We start from the raw sequence: 21462 nt of genomic DNA, 5'->3' as shown, positions 1-21462 counted from the left end.
AGTTCAATAAATATTTCTTGATGGGTTACCATGTACTGACCTTTTCAAACTGGAATATCATACCAGCTTGACTTGCATACTGGTATGATATTCCTCCCAATAAACAATCAGCTGGTGAAACTCAATAAGTTGAGTAGCATCAGAACTGGTGCAGTTTAGACCTAAAACATCAACAATTTTTCTCTCAGATGCTACTCGACCTACTGAGTCCCTCTAGCAGATAATGTTGCTCCAGATTCAAATTATCTTGTGTTTTGCTGATATTCCTCCCAAATGGCACCTTGTTGATATAGAGCAAGCTTCTAAGATTTGGACCTGCTACCTGAATTGATATTTTAATTTCCAATGTAAACAGGCAATAAGATGCAGAAAGCTACACAGGTAACCCAAGTTTCTAAATTTCTCAGAACTGAGTGTAATTCCATTTGTGTGAAAACACCATTAAAATATTACCTTTAGTGTGATACATAACAGCGGATTTCAAGTCAAATGACCCAAAGCTGTCTTTTCTGTCAGAGCCTCTGTGGTACCTTGGATGGTGTTCTTTGGCTGATGGCACCAAAGCATTGGTAGAAGAGGCCTGTTGTGGTGTTTCATTCCCAAAGTCCTTCGGGGCAAAACCTATTGCACTTTGGCTCGTAGCAGCCATCTTTTGCAGTTCACTAACATGTGGCTCCACAGACCGGGCCGTGCTCTCAGCAGAAACACTAGCAGCCACTGTGGCAGTCTTCATGACATTGCTGAGAACCTGAGGGCTAGTCCGTTTGTCTAGTTCATATGCCTTTGGAAACACAGGAATTTCAGATCCTGAAGATAGTTCAGCGCCCTGTGAAACCAAAGTGGCTGCACATTCAGCTTGAAATGTCAAATCCAGAGGTGGGTTGTCCACAGATTTTACAGTGGCTAGCTCAGGGCCAGCACTTGGCTCATTTATAAAAGATAACCCCCACTGGTTCTGGAAAATATCCCCCAGGTTTTGTTGAGTTGTTTGTGACGGTAGTTCCACCTGTGCTGTGCCAGGAAGCACCGATTGCATATTTGAAGGGTAGACAAAGAGACCCTGCTTTCTTTGTTCTGTGGCCACTGGGTCTGTGCCATCAGGGGACACAGAAGTTTCACTCCCAGATGAGGCAGGCACTACAGTGTTGGCAGTAGTAACTGTCTGGACCCCTGAAACACCAATATGCCCATCAGTCACTACTGAAGCCAAGCCATTGGAAAAGCTAGTTGAGGTGACAGTTTTCACAGCAGACATAGGAACCTGTGACAAACGACCTGAAGCTTGTGTCTGAGTGTCCAGAGCCAGTGACTGATTAGAGGATGACTTGTTGAGGTTCTCTTTAACTTTACTTGCATAACTAATCTTCGGAACAATTTTTGCACTACTGTTATCCACTGGGAAGACTGGAGGTGGCTTAAAGAGGGTCCAGGAATCTTCCTTTGAAGTTACAGATGCTGCTTTTGATTTAGGTTTCTCTTCATATTTCTTACCTCCACTAGGTTTTCCATCTGAATTTTTTCGTTGAGTTTCACCAACTCCCACCTTCCCACGAGCTCCAGCTGTATTAACTGTTGCCAGTTCATACCTACCACTAGGTTTAGCATTTTCCAAACGACTTGCCTTCTGCTCAGGTAACTCAAGTTTGGTGTTCTCAAGATCTAATTTTGGGGTTAGTGGATTCCCCTCGTGCTGCATGATTTTGTCTTGAAACAAATTTAAGTTCTCAACACCTTTGTCACTATTCCTCCTGCCCTTGCGTTTCTTCGGAGTAGTGTAACCACTCTCAGACCCACTACCGTCATTGTCAGCTGAATTCTTGACAGAAAATCCATTTGTAATACACCCAGAGCTGCTAGATATAACACCATTGAGAAACGACAAAGCCTCCTTTTTCTCAATTGATCTGTTGTCCCTAGATTTATTCTCAAAGACTTTATCATTTTTTTTGTCCATACTGTTTTTTTGATTATAATTCTTTGTTTTATTAACCACTCTGTTGTGTACAATAGTTTTTGTTGTGTGCCTGGGGTTGAAATTAGTGTCTACAAATTGCTTCCTGCCGTTAACTGTGCTGGAAGAAATCAAGTTTAACTCTTCAGTTTCCTGGCTTGCTGTAGATTCAAGTTCGTCCTCTGATCCTGCATCACCATTTAATTCTTCAAAACCTAAGAGGAAGAGACAAGAATTAGGCCCTTATGATCTATTTTTTTTAAAACAATATTCTCAACTGCAGAGACTATAAGATTATCTGCCATACGTTTTGGATTCAGACTATTAGCAAAGTTAACCTCTGAATTAATCATTTTGGATTACACCCAAGAAAATTAACATTACTCAACTGTCCGCTAATATAAAATGTCAGCATTATTCAGATTAGCAACATTATAATATGTACTAAACAACATGCACTTCTGTTTATTTGTTTAGCATTGATTTCAGTGACATTTGTAATGGTTACCAATAGTCTTTGCTAAGAATAGTGGCGATAGATGAAAGGCTATTTGGATTCCAGCAAGTGGACTGAACATGTCTCTATAAAAGGTAGTTTTAAAATAAAATGATTCATCAATCTTTCCTTAAGGTTGTTTTAGCTGGGGGTGGGGAAAGCCCACCACCTATTAAATAGCCTCTGACAACCAACTCCTGGCCTTCATGCATAGCTTGGCTATGAAGCTCAGTAGAACCATTTCTACTGACAAGAGCCTTACTAGCACCATAAAAACAGCAGTGTCAGGCTGATGGGACTTGGTGTCTCATCTGGAAGGAAAACTCTGGCTTCAAACATCTGTTACCTTGCAGCTATGCCTACTCATGGGGAAGGCTTCAGGAGTTACTCCGAGGGAAATATCCGGACCTGGAGTCCCTAACAGTTGAGTTCAACAGTGACCGGTAACTCTTGCAAAGGCGTTAGAGGTAAACTATCTGCTTCTGCCGCTCCTTTGGGTTCATCAGATGTGTGGAGAGGGAGGAGCTTGCTCTCTATATTGTACTGTCCTGGCTTGTGTATCTAGACAGCTAGGACACAACATCCATGGACGACCCTGACCAAAAGAGGCTTCAGATTCATGAATCTTGGTCAGCAAATATAATCCACACAACTTCCAGATTAAAAAATTTAAATATCCATTGAACACCAACATTCAGATTCTCAATGTCAACATTTAAATACTAATGTTTATTTGTGCCAGTATGTAGATTTATAAAGAGCCCTTCACTCAGCAATTGTGTATACAGAAGGTTCATAATGGCTAATCAAGGATCAAAAGCAGAGTATAAAAAAGAATCCGGGCCAAAGGATAGCAACATATAATTCATATACAGCATTACTAGAGGAACCAAGGGACATAAAGTAGGGATAGAAGAAATGCAGATAAGACATCGCAATATGCTCAAATAGAATACAAGCAGTAGGCAGTGGGAAAGGGTCCTCAAAAGTTTTAGTATTTATTAAAGTGCATCTTGTGTAGGAAAGAAGTAGAACACCAAAATTATGCTTACTGAATAACAAGTGGCAGATAGAAATTATAAAGTTAACTGCATAACCACCTTTCTGATATTGGTTTAAGCCACCCTCCCCCATTGGAAGCAGAACTAAAATTCATGAAAAAAATCCTTTACAGAGGCAAATGCATTGAAAGCACCAAACTGCTTCAAAACCCATGTTGTTCAATATATAACTAAATTTATTCTAAATTACTTTTAATAGTCAGATATAAAAAAATTGGGTAGAGCTTAATGTAATTTTTGAAACAAATGTGTAACTTACACAGTACTATGCTAATTGTTTCTACAAAGTATCCCCTACTCCTCACCAACACCCTCCCTACCCACTCCATGTAGCAAATTCAGCCAATGAAAAAAATCAAAAACTGCAGATGGTAGAAACCTAGAACCTAGAAATCAGGTTGACCAATCATGGACAAGTATTCAGGGGTGTCAAACTCATTTTAGGTCACGGGCCGGATTGAGCAAAATGCAGCTTCATGCGGGCCGGATCAGTCGGACGCGTGCGAACGCAGCTTTCGTTGCCTCCGTTTTTTCAGCCTGCTCTCATGTGTCTCAGTCTCTGCTATAACTACAAAGTGTTTCACTTTACAAATTCCGTTTCTTATGAAGAAGACTGCCGAGCAAGACTGCCGAATAAACACTAAAAACCCTGAAAACCTGGTACCTGAATAAACTCATCATTAGCCATATCATACGTCATAGGCGCTTCAATTACTGGGGCCAGCTTTAATAGTAATTAGATATTATCTCGCGGGCCAAAGATAATCCAAAGATAATTTGCGGGCCTTGAGTTTGACATATATGATCTAGATGCTTCGAAGACAATAGAATAGGAAAGTGCAGATTATCATAGGCTGAGACAGACTGATTGCCTAGCTGAGAGAAGCATCCAGAATCTTGAAATAGAAGGACAAAAATCAACTATGCTTCAAGAGGATCCATGATTCAGAGCAATCAAAATGACCCGACATCAAGCACTGCTTATGGAATCTGCATGGGTTTCTTCCCACATATCCACAAAGTGAAGATTAGTAGATTAATTGGTCACTGTAAATTATCTAGTGTGCTGCTGAGTGATAGAATTGGGGCAAAATTGATGAGAGTATAGGGAGAATAGACATAACAGACATAACTATTCTCCTGAATTGTCTGGTCTGGACAAGAGTGGACTTCTAGGTTATGGAAAATTTCCCTTTTAAATGACATCTGAATATGTCAGACCATCTAAAAAGAACACGCAACACTTCATATCTTAAGCATGGAGAAATGTAGGTCACGATTTTTTCAAGACCAGCCTCTTATTCAAAGTATCAGATCCTTCAACCGAAGTGGCACCCTGACTCAAATCTAAGTATTTGTTTCAAGATTAGTGAAATTCAAGTTAGTACTTTGATAAAGATACACAACATAGAAAGAGTGCAGAGGAGATTTACAAGGATGTTGCCTGCATTGGGGAGCATGCCTTATGAGAATAGGCTGAGTGAACCTGGCCTTTTCTCCCTGGAGTGACGAAGGATGAGAGGTATTGATCTTGTGGATAGTCAGAGGCTTTTTCCCAGGGCTGAAACGGCTAGCATGAGAGGGCACAGTTTTAAGGTGCTTGGAAGTAGGTACATAGGAGATGTCAGGCATAATTTTATTTTTAATTTTTTTTTTCTTTACACAGAGTGGTGAGTGTGTGGAATGGGCTGCCGGTGATGGTGGTGGAGCCGGATACGATAGGGTCTTTTAAGGGACTCCTGGATAGGTACACGGAGCTTAGAAAAATAGAGGGCTATGGGTAACTCTAGGTAATTTCTAAGGTAAGGACATGTTCGGCACAGTTTTGTGGGCCGAAGGGTCTGTTTTGTGCTATAGGTTTTCTATGTTTCTTAACATCCTTTAAGATAGTTAAACTTTTGTATTTGTATCAAGTTAGTGAATTTTTCTTTCTATTGAAAATAAAGAACATTAATAGATCCATGTTATTTTTTTCTTACCTCAGATTAATGATTTACACCCAGACTGATTTGACTCGGAGACTAAAATCGTCAATAGAATAATAGGGTTCAAACTCAGCAAATTTTCCCAGTTAATACTTTAGCATAATACTGATGAGCACTTACTAATTGGTCAATGATCTATTTTGCAACACTATGCACAGAAACTTTTAAGATAAGAGGAGATAGATTTACCAGAAGCAACTTCTTTACAGAGTAGTGAGTACATGGAATGAGCTGCTATAGGAAGTGGCTAAGGTGGGTACAACTGCAACATTTCAGAGGAATATGGATAGGTACATGAAGGTGTGTTGGAGGGTTAGGAACTGGGACTAGCAGGAAGGATGCTGTGTCTGGTATGGACTAGTTGAGCCAAAGGGCCTGTGGATAATACAGTTTCATGCCATATTAGACTATACCTACTCAGCAAGAAATAATTGGCTACAAAGCCTTAGAGCATTCAAGGACACTAATATACACGATAAACATTATACTGTGTTAATATTGATACAACTCATCATTTAGTTGTCCAAATAATATTCACCCTAACACTGAAATTTGAAATACTTGAATGCACTGGATGGTGCAGGCTACTAGCACATGTTTACCTGTAAGTGAATCAATCACAAGTCTAAGTATGTGTTAGCTATAAAATCTGCAAAAACAAATTTGGACCAGAGTTGCCAGCAATCATGGCAAGCTCCATTCCACAAATCTAGAGCCTTGAACAGAATAAAAGCTGGTATTAAAATGTTCTATTCATACTGTGATTAAAGAGAACTGTCAGAACTTAACACTTATCCAAAATATTCCATCTTTACAATGGGCATAAAATTAAAATGCTTATGTTCATGGTGACTGTTTACTCCTGATAGTGCCAAAACAATAAATCATTATCCAGATCATTTAATATTTTCCCAACGGCTAAAAGATTCAGCTCTAGATTTCACACAAGAGCCTGATTCTGAGGTAGAGTTGGGAGTTCTGGAAAGTTTCCAGGGATTTGGATTGTATAATGTAGAACTACTAAAAATCAACAGAAGATGGAGATACAGCTGCAAAGATTTGATCAGAATATTGTTTCATTAATTCCTTAAAATTCATTTTATGCTCAACAGCATTTAAAACAAAGGGTGCACATTACCTCAGAAAGCAGGAATAGCTTTCCACAGGTGGAGGGTGGTGAGGATGGGGTAGAAACTAGCCTGGCATTATGTAATTAAGCATGCATTTTGAAATAGTGAATAAAAATATGTAACTTATAAAAGTGGTTGCTTCCATTAAGAGCTGTCAGTCTGTTTTCCTCTTCCATAACAGATCAAACCAAATGATGATCTCGAGTACAAAGAATGGAAATTTTGGCAAATCAACCCTTTAACGGTAACTCAAGTCTTTTTAAAAATAACAAATGATCCAGAACTTCAACAATGTGATACTTATAATCCATATTGAATAGAAGCAACCAAAAAACAAATTCATGAGATTGAGACCAATAGGGAACACATCTTTAATCCTTAAACTTTCAAGTGGTGAGATACATTTAGTGCAGTACGTCTGGCAACTTGACTCAACAGCTCAACCACTGCAAGTTTGCCAAAAGCCATTATGTTACTGTGGTATGGACAATTCAAATTCAAAGGCAACTTTCTCAGTTAAAGCTGGTAGGGTTTTAAATAATTGTCAAAATAACTAGATTAATACAGTTCTCAATAACAGGTATACTTGAAAATAATTTAAAATGTTTTGACAGATCTGCTATACTAAAAAGCCAAAGCCTCTTACCCAAGTTTGGATCAGTCTAACAAACTGCTCTAAAGTACAACTTACAATAGCAGTTAATTAGCTTTACACTATTCCCAAGCAGCACAACAATCAGAATTTTGCTGTTAAAAAACACATTAGGCACAGTTATTTTCCCCAGACTGACAAGAGGAAATGGGATGTGTGTCCATTTGAAAAACCCATTTTCCAAAATAAGGAAAAGCATTTCAGGATGTGTATTGTATACATTTCTGACATTAAATGAACCTTTGAAACTGTTGAACAGTCAAACTTCTCTTCAGCTCTTAGAAAATTCTGGTTTGTCTACATCATATATGTCAAACTCAAGGCACGCGGGCCAAATCCAGCCCGCGAGATAATATCTAATTACTATTAAAGCTGGCCCCAGTAATCGAAGCGCCTATGGCGTATGATATGGCTAATGCTGAGTTTATTCAGGTACCAGGTTTTCAGGGTTTTTAGTGTTTATTCGGCAGTCTTCTTCATAAGAAATGGAATTTGTAAAGTGAAACACTTTGTAGTTATAGCAGAGACTGAGACACATGAGAGCAGGCTGAAAAAACGGAGGCAACGAAAGCTGCGTTCGCACGCGTCCGACTGATCCGGCCCGCATGAAGCTGCATTTTGCTCAATCCGGCCCGTGACCTAAAATGAGTTTGACACCCCTGGTCTACATGATCAAAGTTAACTTTGCAGACATTTGATTCATGTATAAAGCAACCTAATTTCACAAAATAGTTAATCAATCTCCTTTACTGAGAAAATAAAAGATGGAAGAAACATGCAGATGATGCAAAGAGGGATGAAGGAAAACGAAGGAGAATGTGTGTGCAAGATGCCAGTATATTGTTGGCAGGCTGAGGTAGGAAGAGCTAAAATACAGATCAAAGTGTTAATACTCAGGGTATTTCATGCAATTGAACATACAAATCAAAGTTCGGTAAACATCGAAGTTAAAGATGGCATGCTAACTCTTCTGCAAAAAGTTCAAAAGCAAGTCCTACTACAATCACATGAAACACAATCACATCTGGAATACATATATGGTGTTTTTATACAAGGATATGTATTAGAGACAATAAAAAGGTATACTGAATTGGTTTGTGCAATTCAAACAGAAGGGCAGTGCTGGAACAAAATCTGTAAGATAAAATAAAGTCATTCTGAAGGAGCCCAACCGATTGGACATTGATGGCTTCATTAGCTAAAAAAATCACAAACTGGGGTCACAGTCTCAGAACCCAGAATAGATAGAAGAAAAGTAATCATTTAGGACAGAAGTCATTTAAGGATTTCTTCACGGAACTAAAATTCTCAAATTATCTACCCAGAAATCCTAGTCTTTTAGTTGTTAAATATATATACACACACATAATGTGAAGAATTGTTTTTGGCATCCCAGAGATGTGTGGTTTAGGCAGAAAAAAAAGAATTCAGGTAAAGGAAATACCATGATCTCATCAAATGGCAGAACAGGCTTGAAGGGGCCACGTGGCCTACTCACACTCCTATTTCTTAATGAAATGCAATTATATTTACTAGTATCTGGATAAGTTACCAAAAGCATTGCTTAAATGCCAACATGGTTGACTATTTTACTTTGGATTGAACTTTTGAATTAGAGGATGCAAACATTTATTTATTTAGTTCCAATATTTTCTACACCACCTATCCCCTTTAAAATGAGCTACACTATCAAATTAAAAGTTTTTTTCCCCTCCTAGTTACATTAGCAAACTCAAAATACAATTGACACATACTATCAGGGTTAAGCTATCAAATAGCATACTTGACAGCTTGAAATGAAATTGCTCGTAAAATTGTTCAAGTTATAGATGCTATTAAAGAACCTAATACACATATTCCTGCACAAGGCTAAAGCTGTCATTCTCATCAAGGGACATTGACCTGAAATGTCTGTTTTCTTTTCACAGATACTCTGGCATACTGTATGTTTCTGACATTTTTCATGTTTGAAAAGCTTCTATTCACTGGTTGAAGTGCTTATTACAGCACATGAATTGTACTTTGATACAACCATCTTGCTATGTTAGGAGCACAACAGGTAAAATTTATAGGACCTGAAAACAAACAAGCACTGGAATATTAGGGTAAATAAGTAAAACTGCAAAGGAAAAGTTGGACAGAATTTCACATTATGGGGACTCTACAGCTGAGGGCACAGCTGCCCATGGGTAGAACAATTAAACTCAGGACTGATCAAGCTCTACAAGAATGCAAATAACTGCAAGTTGTAGAGGAAATTAGAGAAAGATCATGAAAGGACTTGAAAACAAAAGATAAAACAGAATCAAGGTCTTGCTCTGAGAGGAAATGTATAAGCAAGCAGGGTGTTTGGTTATGTAGTGAGTTATGATAGGAACAGTTTTGAATGTAGTCTAGGAATAAAATTTCAAGAAACACAGGAATGGTTGAAGGTGCCAGCAAAAAAAGACTCAAGTGATACTGCAAAGGTACAAATGGCCATCATACATAGCCCACAGCTTAAATGTGGCATTAAACTTTGAAAATTCAGGTTTAGTTTCAAGGAGCAGAATAATGGCTGACACACAAACTTTGCAGCCACGTCTTTAAATGGCTCTGGTCTTTCTAATATTTAGCTGACTGGATTAAGAAATCTGGTGAGTGGGTAGTGTAGGTGCTGTGGCTAATCAGCAAAATGCAGAAGCAGAACAAGTCCCTGTTGACTCCAAGGTATCAGCGATGGACTGGGAGATTAATCCAAAGCTTGGGTTCACTAAAAACAGCACCAATCAGCTAGACAAATACATGGAGACATAGAAGATAGCAGTGACAATAGACACTGCTTAGTGAAAATTACTGATCATACAACTACAAAATTACATAGTTTATTAGCTATTTTGGTATGACAACAAAAGACACAAATCATGGCTGATCTTTTAAGGAAAATTAAAAAAGATGATTACTAGTTCAGTGTCTAAAACAAGTTCGTCAGTCTGACAGGACGATGGAGGCTGGAAACAAGCTTGGAAGGAGAGATGCACGATTTTGAGAGGTGATAACAGGAGACTTGGAGGAGGAAAACTGGAATCCTAAATTTTCAGTACAGCTCTATAAAAGTTAAAAAGTCTACAATAAACAACTGGATTGAAGACTAATCTGCCCCTCTGCAAGTACCTGTGATTCAGCATTAGAATTTGTTTGTTCCCTATAATAAACAAAGCAAAACCATGTAAACATTATAGTAAATAGCACTGAATGATCAGAGTACTTAAACAAAGGCAAAATGCTTTAGGGTCAGAGTTCACAAGAAGATATCACCAAAAAAAAACAAGTTTTGATATTTCTTCCCGTCTTCAGAAAATAAAATAGTGACCAGTCAAATATGACAGAGAATGTACCAATCTGTATCACTGAGCAACACCAATACAGTGAACATTTACTGCAGTGCTGCTCCCCAACTTCAACAGAGGCCTGCCACTAGAATTATTAATAGCTTAGAGCACAATAAAATTAATGCATAAGCATACTATCTTATATACCCACTTTCTGAATTTTATTAAATTTCAGATTAATAAGTGGGCAGATTTGTTATGGGAAGACTCTCTTTAAAGTGTTTCTCTGTTGTTGGAAGCTAATTATTCAGCTGAAAATTTGAAAGCACGGCCATATGTGATTAGATAAAAAGAACCGAAATAGTCGGTAACAGGAAAGATTATTCCCTACCGTTCAGAACAAATTGCTTGTCTATTTATGAGCTACAAAAACAAGTAATGGCTATTTTGAGAGCTCGACGCTTTTTCCCTGCCTTCTTCGTCTGCGTTTAAGTAGGCCTTAGTATGACCTTTAAAACGGCGGTTCATCTCCACAAATGTGCTTTCAAGAATACTTAATAACAGCGAAATAATCTGCATTTTAACCCACCATTGCAATTTCTGATAGCTCAGCGAGTTTACAAGCGCTCGATATCCCCGAGTAAGACCAGACCCTCCCCGCCCTCGGAGACTTTCCCACGTTGCAGACCGAAGTCTGTGCCACACACACTGCACCTGCCAAACTGGAAACCCCACCAAAAAAAGGCCAAAGCAAACTTAATTTTTTTTTGCAAAAAGTAGTCTGAATCAATATTGTGTAATCGGATTTTTTTTTTAAAAAAGGGGAGAGGCACGGTGCCGCGGTAAATGGGGAGGGGGAGAAGGAGGCCGAGAAAAAAAAATTGAAGTGAGGCTGGAAAACACTTAAACCTTTTCTGATCGAAAACAGGGATCGAAAGTGGGTGAAAACCAAGACACGTTGGGAAAGTAAAACTCTCTATGGGTTAGAGCAGCCCTATAGAACAAATTTGATAACGGTGTGGGCAAAAAAAAACAGACGGGGGAGGGGGAAGAGAGAGAAAGGGCTGGTTAGTTGACAGAAATCCCTTCAGCCCGCGAGTGGAGTGAGTATATGTGTGGGCTGGCGTCTTTCCCCCCTCATCGGGCTCTGGAAAGGGAGCAGAAAGAGGCGACGGGAGGCCAGCAGCCGTGTGTTGGCACCCAGCGAGCGGGGCTCCCGCAACATGGCGGACAGGAAATAGCCGAGAGAACATTCCAGTGAGCCGGCATCATCTGGGCCTGGGCCTGGGCCCAGCCGCTACTCCACGCCGGCCGGCCCGGCGGCCGCTCTCCGCTCCAAGCCACCCGGCAAACCGCGCCGGTTACAGATTAAAAAAAAACATGGCTGGTGGAGGGAAAAAATCCTGGCCCGCTTTCCCCAGGCCTGGTGAAGCCAAGGTCATCAAGCCCCTTCCCTCAGGGAGATGGGGGGGCTTAAAGAAAATTACACCTATACTTGTGTATAAAAGATCGCCGACCTGCTTTCTTCTTTTTCTTCGCTTTCTGACCGTCTGAGACATCGCTCGCTTTGGTGATTAGGTCGCCGCCACCTCGCTGCTGCTGGGCGTCTCCATTGGCGAAAGGAGCGGGAGCTGAGAGCTGTTCGCGGCTGCACTTTTCGTCCATTGAACGCGGCGAAGAGACGGCGGGCCGACGGGGGGAGGGAGGGGGGCTGGCGGCTGTCACTGCGCCTGCGTCATGCGTTTACTCACAGCCCTGCTGGCCGCTGATTCAACACTTCGACGTGGGCGCCGCCGCCGCCCCTCCCGCTATCGCTCCACTCCGAGCGGCAGATTCAACAGCCTGACTCTGCCCCGCCCCCATTTTACCACAGAAGTCGGGTTCTCACCCCCCCATTACAACCAAAAAGTTTCCCCCCCCCCCCCTTACGCAGATTTGATCCGGGGCGGAGTCGTTTTAATTCCAGTTTCTGCATCCCCTCCCTCCCTATTCTGTACAGTCCTAGGTAAGGGGCTCGGCCCGGAACGTCGACTGTTCATTCCCCTCCACAGATGCCACCTGACCCGCTGAGTTCTTCCTTGTGGACTAGGGATCGCGCACTGCCACGCGAAACGAAATGCCCAGCATGTCAGGTCGCATCTGGTGGGAAGAGAAGCAGAGTTAACGTCTCAGGACGAAGATCCTTCAACCATACCCGGTGAGAAGCCGAGGTGCTGTTCCTTCTTGACTCCATATTGAATTCTACAACCTCAGGTAACCTTGGTTTTTCCGCCTGTATTTACAGAGGTACTAGCAAGCTTATGAACCATGTAGAATTTTCTGTTTCTACTTAAGTATGACCAAAATGATCAGAAATTCAAGCAAGTCGTAAACTAGATAAAGAGAACTGCATTAAATTAACAAAACATACTTGTTTGTTTGTTTATTTATTTATTTATTGTTCGAGAAATATGATCCAATATTACATGTATTTGTTGGAAAAAGTATCTGAATCTCTACGGTAATGCCTTCTAAAAGAACTATTTGGAGTCGGGTGTTCCAATAAGATGAGACTGGAGGTGTGGCTGTAGAGGAGCCCTGCCCTAAAAAAAGAGACAGGTTCCTGACAGAGCCAGCTCTTCCAGAAAGATTTGTTTATGTGCACCATGCCTCAAAACAACTTTCAGAGGAGCTTAGAAGAAGGGCTACAGAAACATTTCTAAAGACCCAAGTGTTCATCTGTCCACAGTAAGAGAAATTATCTACAAATGGAAAAAATTCAGTATTTTTGCTACTCTCCTTAGGAGTGGGCATTTTGCAAAGATCACACCAAGAGCACAATGTGCAATGCTGAAGGAGGTGAAAAATAACTTTAAGGATAACAGCAAAAGACCTGTAGAAATCTCTAGAACTTGCTAAATCTGTTCATAAAAACACTGAACAAGAATGGTGTTCACGGAAAAGCACCACAGAGGAAGCCACTGCTCTCCCAAAAAAATATTGATGCATGTCTCAAGTTTGTAAAATACCACCTGTATGTTCTACAACACTTCTGAGACAATGTTCTGTGAATAGATGAGACAGAAGTTTAACTTTTTGGTGGAAATGCATATAGCTATGTTTGGAGGGAAACTGACACTGCACACCAACACCAAACCTCATCCCAACTGTGAAGCATGATGGAAGAAGCATCATGGTTTGGGGCTGCTTTACTACCTCAGGGACTGGACAGCTTAATAGAAGTCGGATATTGCAACAAGACAATGATCCAAAAGATAAGAGTAAATCAACAACAGAATGGTTTAAAAAGAAAATTTGTTTTGGAATGTCCAAGTCAAAATCCTGACCTTAATCCTACGGAAGTGTTGTGGAAGGACCTGAAGTATGTAGCTTATGCAAGGAAGCCCACCAACATTGCAGAGTAGAAGCAGTTTTGTAACGGATGGCCTAGAATTCCTCCAAACCAATGTGCATGATTAATCAATGGTTGCTGGAAGTGTTTGGTTGAAGTTATTGCTGTACAAGGGTGTCACACCAGTTGAAATCAAAGGTTCACATACTTTTTCCAACAAATACATGTAATATTGGATTTTTTAAAATCAAAAATGAACAAGTATGATGTTTTGTGCTATTTAATTTATTTAATTTAAAGATTTACAGGTTCTGCATTTTTTGATTTTCAACTATAATAACTTCTGCATGATTTATGAATAATTTCCTCTTCAACATTACATATACTCTAGAAGTTGTGTTCTGGGCTCTTATACAAAGTATACCAAAATATGCAATTAATACTTTGATATCTGCATAAATTTAATTGAATCAGGACTGCACACAATATGAATGAATTTGAGTAACATATAAAGCTAATAGAAGTATTTGGAGATGTTAAGTGGCTTGGAATTTACATACCTGTACTTAGATGCATTATGAAGCCTCATTAAAAAGAAATACAATTGTAATAAAAACTAATTTCTCATTTTCAGCTAGAATTATGGACAAAATGGCCTCCCTCCATTATGATTGCAAAAGCACATTTCAGTACATTTAAGTATATATTTGAAAATTAATTTAATTCCCTCCCAAACTTCTGATCAAAAGAATACATTCATGTAACACTTAACCAGTCAACTGTTACAAAGTTCATTAACAAACCAGTTCTGACAATTCTAAGCAATTACCCTACAAAACCAGCATGTGGGGGAGAACTATGCGATATGGACAGCCGCAAACCAGTTATGAAACAGGCAAGGGATGTAGGACTACCTTGTGTCTTTGAAAACTCAATTTGACCAGTTCTGAGAAAGGATCTTCAACTCAAAACTTTTACACAATTTTTTTTTCTACAAATACTGCCTGGTATGCTGAATATTAATTAATAGTCTTGCTTTATGTTAGCAGACCAAAACTGCCAATACTGGAAGAGGAAACATTGATGATTGTTCACAATATTGAATAAAGGTTTTAAGCATATTTTGGAACTCTATTTCACAAATTACTTTTAGCATGAAAGTGGAAAGAACCTCTTCTCTAACCCCCATCATTTAATGCCGGTAGAAATGCTGCACATGGGACCTCTTGCCTCAGCTTCAAGGAGGTAACGATCAGTTAAAAGTATTCCAGTGTTTAAAAGGAAGTTCTGAAATCCCTCTGTTTTTCTCCTCAGTAAAATGAAGGAAGTAATTAAAATTCAAGAGGCCACAATTGGAGGAATGCCGTGTTGGAGGAATTTAGAGAAGGAGAGACAGGGAAATGAATACTTCAATTGGAATTTTCCGGTTATGTTTGGAGAACTGTGTGGTCAACCACAAAGGACACAGAATTATAGTGGATCATGATGGAAGTGTATCCACGTTGTCTGGTGCCATTTTAGTGGAGGATTAACCTGTGCAAGTGTGCAAACAAACATGCCCTCGATTTCCTTGGGGTTCTTAGAACATTCACAATAGTCCAGGACAACTAGGTTTATATTGGTTCATTTAATATTTATTGGCTGGCTTAGTGACACACAAGTGATCACAATGGAACAGCAACATTTCAAATAAAGATCTCATCATTGACCTTTTAAAACTTGTACATAAATTAGAGCTAACATACAATATGCAAACAGCCTTGAATGGGAATATGACAAAGATTTAGTTATCTTTTATATTTCTGGAAACTTAACATTCTAGTTGTGACTGCGCAACAAAAGTTAAATAATGGACAAGAACATTAAAGACTGCCTATAATAATTTCCCCAAGGCATACAATTAACATTCATGCAGTCACATCAAAATACATCTAGTTAATCAAGGATTTCAAAGGAAAGTTTAATAGCTTAATAGACTGGAACCATGACAGTGACACAATAATTCAATGCTGAAAACTAAGATGCCTCAATTTCAATTGATGATAGATACAGGATAAGAGACAAAAATACAATGTGCAAAATGTAGCAATAGATTTTGATCTTACTCAAGTCATTCTAATGCTTATAAGGCAAGTTGTAAGTTCCTCTCCCTGCATTGGGCAGCAACCTTGCTCTTTCTTTAGCATGTGTCTGTTTCGTTTTATGAGGCCAAGTTGTTAGCTAGACACTCAACCCAGCATAGATGGAAGAATGCAAGTTCAAACCCAGGATCACTCACCTCGAAGTCCAGTGTGATGCCTCTACACCGCCGGCCGGCTTATATAACGCATGTAACCATGCTCAAATTATTTGGCTATGAAATACCGAGGAACATTTGGAGATTATGAAGGACATTAAAAAGGCAATTTCTTTCAAACCTTCAGTATTAGAATATTGAAATATTAATAGTTACATTGTTTTTTGCATGATTTTTAATCTATTCAATATACATATACTGTAACTGATCTACTGATTTATTATTTTGTTTTTCTTCTATATTATGTTTTGCATTGAACTGTTGCTGCCAAGTTAACAAACTTCACGTCACATGCCGGTGATAATAAACCTGATTCTCAACTATTTTCTATTTTCACATGAACCATGTTGTTCTATCACCCAGTCATGTGATTAAATTCTAATTATTTCAAACAGAAGTTGCACATCACATTTGAAAAAGTGTTTTAAAGAAACACAAGTTGAATGCAGCTGTCATACCAATTCATTTTGTTTTATTTTGAGTCTCTAATTTCCTTGACTGTTTACATTGCTTTTCTGCACATCTGCATTGATCTTAACTAAAAATTTATGGAATAATTCTGAATTATTGAAAGATTACAAAGCAATCTCCTAGAGATTGTGGAGTTAATAAAAGGGCATTTATCAAAATAGTACTGCCAGATTTGTCACAGAAAATCTGAAGTAAATCCCATACCAGGTGGAATATTACAAAGCCAACTGTTCTTGGTTGGACTGCCAAACCCTTTTTTGTAAACATACTGCAGATTACATTAGATAAGCAGTTACTGCTGCAAATGGATTACAAGGGGATGGAAGAACAGGAATGCAATTTTGAATCTAAAGCATATTGGGAAAACTGAAGTGGTTTAGATTGAGAGCTAGCAGATAAAGTGTCAAGCTGTATGCTTAACACATTGTTTGCAACCTCAGAAGACCAAGGAAAACGAGTGGTTATCTTAATGAAAATTAAGCAGCAATACTCATTTTAATCTGCAGTTTTTGTTAATAACCCAGATGTAGAGAGCCTCTCCACTGAAGCATAAAGTTACTGTGATCTGACATTCCAAACTATCCAAGGTCTAAAAACAACTTTTAAGTAAGGGTTAATTTGATGAAATATGGGAATAAAACAAAATAAAAGGATGGGTAATTTTTTGTTAAGCTTCACTAGGGTAGAGAAAAGATTGAAGGTATTTAAACAGACAATACAAAGCATGCAAAGTAAACACTGTTCTAAGAAAAGTCTATAAGATATAGGACCAGAATTAGGCCATTCGGCCTATTGAGTTTGCTCCACCATTCCGTCATGAATGAAAAACCAAAAGGAACCCCAAATTATTTTAAATGAATAGTTGTGCAAATCCTGTTGAAAGGAAAGGGAAAGACTCCACTTTGATAGATACAAGGGCAACAAATATACTTCAAGTGGTTTTTAGAAAGCAAGAAACAGGTGGGGGAGGGGGTGATAGAAAACAATGAGCTCTAAATTGACTTGAAATAGGAATAAAGATGAATAGAAGTGACTATCCAATTAGTCATTTACAAAAACAATTATGTTCCAACTGAAATTATTATAGATCCAGATTTAAGTCCTAAACAGACTAATTATATCCAGAACAGGTAAATCCTTATGCAAGTAAGGATCAGAAGCATGCTTGAAATACCAGAAGTCATAGCTGATCTAATCTTACTCTCAGCTCAATTTGTAAAGTAATAGAATGGCCACCTGGATCTTTGAGTTTGAAAGGCTGTTAACCATAGTTATCAACATTTCAAAGAACAAAATCCTTACTCAACCCTTAACAGGAATACCTTCAATCCTATGATTAACCCCCATGAAATACTGCAATTCGACAGAACTAAAAACAATAAAGATACAAGGGATTTTAATAATACTGAAGACAGTAGGTCAGGTTTGACCCAGAAACATATGATAAAGTCACCGAAGAATAGGAAACAACAAATACTTGGATGTTTGTTCATGCAGTATGCCTTGGGATTTAACACAATGAGCATCACTGTTACTATTCAAGATGTATTGATTTCTAAAACTAAATAAAATTTTAAAACTCATCCATAACCCTGAGAATTTGTAACTTCTTTATGTCAAGGATATGTGGAGTACATAACAGATTTGCACTGAGTGGCCTCTTTATAAGGTAGCTCTAGTACCTAATAAAGTTGCTACTGATTTTGTTCGGGGCCTTTTGCTGCTGTAGCCTATCCACTTCAAGGTTCAACACATTGGGCAGTCAGAGACGCTGCTCTGCATCCACTTTTGTTACACATGGTTACCTGCGTTACTGCCACCTTCCTATCAGCCTGAACCAGTCTGGCCATTCTCCTCTTATGACCTTCATGAATTAACAAGGCACTTTCATAAACAGAACTGCCACTCACTGATATTTTTGTTTTATCACCATTTCCTGTAAACGCCAGGCACGATTATGTGCGAAATCCCAGGAGATCAGCCGTTTCAAACCACCATTTCTGCCATCAACAACGATCCCACAGTCAAAGTCACTTAGATCACATTTCTTCCCCATTCTGATGTTTGGTCTGAGCAACAAATGAGCCATTAGACAAAGTCTGCATGCTTTTATGCATTGAGTTGCTGCCACATGATTGGTTGATAAGATATTTGCATTAATGAGCAGGTGTACCTATTAAAGTGCCACTGAATGTAAGCTATGCTGATTGAATAGTTCTCACTATCTCTAGTCCTCCATTGTAATTAATCCAATTGTTAGGAAAAATCTCCCACTCTGCCTTCTAACTGATCCGATTAGTTGAAACTGATCGCCATTTCTAATGAAAATTTAATTTTATTTTGTAAAATGCTGAAACCTGCATTGAAATTCCTTCTGACAAAGCACTCGTGTTGATGCAAACTTAAAATGAATGTTTTTGATTGCTGACGCATTTGAATAGATAGAATTGCGATTCCTTTTACAGAGCAAAGTCAGGCCTTTTGTGATAATCATAAAGCGTATGTATGAGTAAGAAATTCTTTTACATGCCAATGTAGAAGCTAACAACTGTTCTTGATATACTGTGCATTTTCTTCACGTACGCAGGGAGAAAAAATCTTAGAAGAGGAAAACATTTTAAAAAACAGTTAATTGAGGGAAAAAAATCACAGTAATTCCGATACATAATATGAAATCCAATATCATCAGCAAGTGGATGTTTGGCATCTCAGGAAGGAAAGAAAATCCACAACTAATTGCATGATTGGATGCTAGAATCAACAGGAATAATATTTCTGAATGGAAATACAATCAGGACTACACGTGGTGGCATTGAACTTAAGACTTTCAAAGTGTGATTGTCTGGTCGTGATTGCTGATAAATTTCTGCATAATTGAGGCATTCAGATCAGAGATATAATGCAAATGCTTGTGCACAGTTGTATTTGCAACAGAAAGTAGTTTTAATGAAGTAAGCATGTGCCATGTCTATGTCTGCTGATGGTTCTATAATTGTCCATGCTTTGTCAGTTTCTCATGAAAAATAATATCAAGCATGCATTAGTATTTATGTTTTTGAGGATGCATGGTATGTATCATATGACATACTTTGGCAATACAAAATGGGTTTGCAAAATAATTACTTGTACAGGTAGAATCAATTCTGATTGTCACAATTTAAATAAAGAACATTTTGCTGCAAGGATTTACTGTTTTCATATCGGATCTCTCATATTCAATGCTGTTTTGTTACATGCCTTAATATTGTCAATTCCCCTCTACATCCAGTTGGGGCACACTTTCTGCTCAATTCATCTGATTCTCTTCTTTTGTATTGGCCTAGTTAAGGTTGTTTTATTGTTGACAGCCTTGCCAATTGTTCTGTACTATCTCATTTTTTTATGCTGCTTGCTGAGACATAACTTGAACCAAACTTTTGGTCAATTGTGACTGGCTAAGATATTGCTTGATTGCATTCCAAAAAAGCACCATGACGTGTTCTGCGACATTAAAAATGGTAAATACTTGAAGTTTTTGAATGTTATTACATCAAATGAAAATCACTCCAACATATATTTAAAGAACGTGAGAAAATCTGCGGATGCTGGAAATCCAAGCAACACACACAAAATGCTGGAGGAACTCAGCAGGCCAGGCAGCACCTATGGAAAAGAGTACAGTCAAGGTTTCAGGCCGAGGCCCTTCATCAGGACTGGCAAAAAAGATGAGAAGTCAGTATAAGAAGGTGGGGAGAGTGGAGGAAGAAGTACACAGTTGTAGATGATAGGTGAAAGTGGGAGAGGGAAAAGGGCAAAGTGAAGAGTTGGGAAGTTAGTTGGTGAAAGAGGTAAAGGGATGGAGAAGGTAGAATCTGATAGGAGAGGGTAGAAAACCATGGAAGAAAGGGCAGGCAGAGGAGCACAGAGGGAGGAGATGAGCAGGTAAGGAGATAATGTGAGAGAGGGATGGGTGAATGGTGAAGGATGAGGGCAATTACCAAAGTTCAAGAAGTCAATGTTAATGCCATCAGGTTGGAGGCTACCCAGACAGAATATAAGGTGTTGCTCCTCCAAGCTGTTTGTGGCCTCATCGCAGCAGGAGAGGAGGCCATGGACTGGCATGTCGGAATGCGAATGGGGAGTAGAATTGAAATGAGTGGCCACTGGGAGATCCTGTTTATTCTGGCAGACGGAGCATAGGTGCTCAGCGCAGTGGCCTCCCAATCTCTGTCAATTCTCTCCAATATACTGGAGGCCACACTGGATGCAGTAGATGACCCCAACAGACTCACAGATGAAGTGTCACCTCACCTGGAAAGACAGTTTGGGCCCCTGAATGATAGTGAGGGAAGAGGTGTGGGGGCAGGTGTGGTAGTTGTTCTACTTGCACACAAACATTTAAATGTATGTATATATATATATAAAAAAACCTTTTTTATGAGCTCAGGTATATGGATTCATATTACAGACAGGAGCTGTTCCAAGAACTTCTGGGTACACTAGGTATCCTACATTATTTGCCTAAGTTAAGCAGAACCAGAAATACCAAAGTAGCTGTATAGCACAGCTGATGTAGTGGAATTTGTAGGCTTGATTTAATTTTCTTAAAGTGCATCGTTAACAGATTAGCAGAGACCTCACTTGTACTATTTCAAATGTTTCCTGATTGACTCTTCATTCGTGCATTAATTGTAACATACCACTGAGAAAATGGACCAAGTATAGCTTGGGCTACTTTCCAGTGAATTCAAAACATCTGTAGAAAAGTTGAACGATAAAAGAGTGAAGAATATAAGAAT

General features: G+C 38.9%; 1 protein-coding gene and 1 long non-coding RNA gene across 2 annotated transcripts in view; one reads left to right on the top strand and one right to left on the bottom strand.

Annotated features, from left to right (window-relative positions):
• The window catches only part of nufip2 (nuclear FMR1 interacting protein 2), a 35125-nt gene extending 22824 nt beyond the window's left edge, over positions 1-12301 (bottom strand). Inside the window, exons 1-2 of the mRNA XM_073053381.1 lie at positions 12104-12301; positions 454-2166 (exon numbers count right to left, since the gene is read on the bottom strand). Coding sequence (XP_072909482.1) covers positions 454-2166; positions 12104-12251 — 1861 coding nt within the window. The 5' untranslated portion in view covers positions 12252-12301. The remainder of the gene's footprint in view (positions 1-453; positions 2167-12103) is intronic.
• On the top strand, positions 12290-20194 carry LOC140731698 (uncharacterized). Its single transcript, XR_012099899.1, has 2 exons — positions 12290-12839; positions 19272-20194. It is a non-coding gene; the product is annotated as an uncharacterized lncRNA (long non-coding RNA).
• Positions 20195-21462: the final 1268 nt, after the last annotated feature.

The sequence above is a fragment of the Hemitrygon akajei genome, chromosome 8, assembly GCF_048418815.1.
Source record: "Hemitrygon akajei chromosome 8, sHemAka1.3, whole genome shotgun sequence".
Lineage (NCBI taxonomy): Eukaryota > Metazoa > Chordata > Chondrichthyes > Myliobatiformes > Dasyatidae > Hemitrygon > Hemitrygon akajei.
Note: the sequence above shows the minus strand (reverse complement) of the source record. Positions and strands in the feature narration are given on the sequence as shown.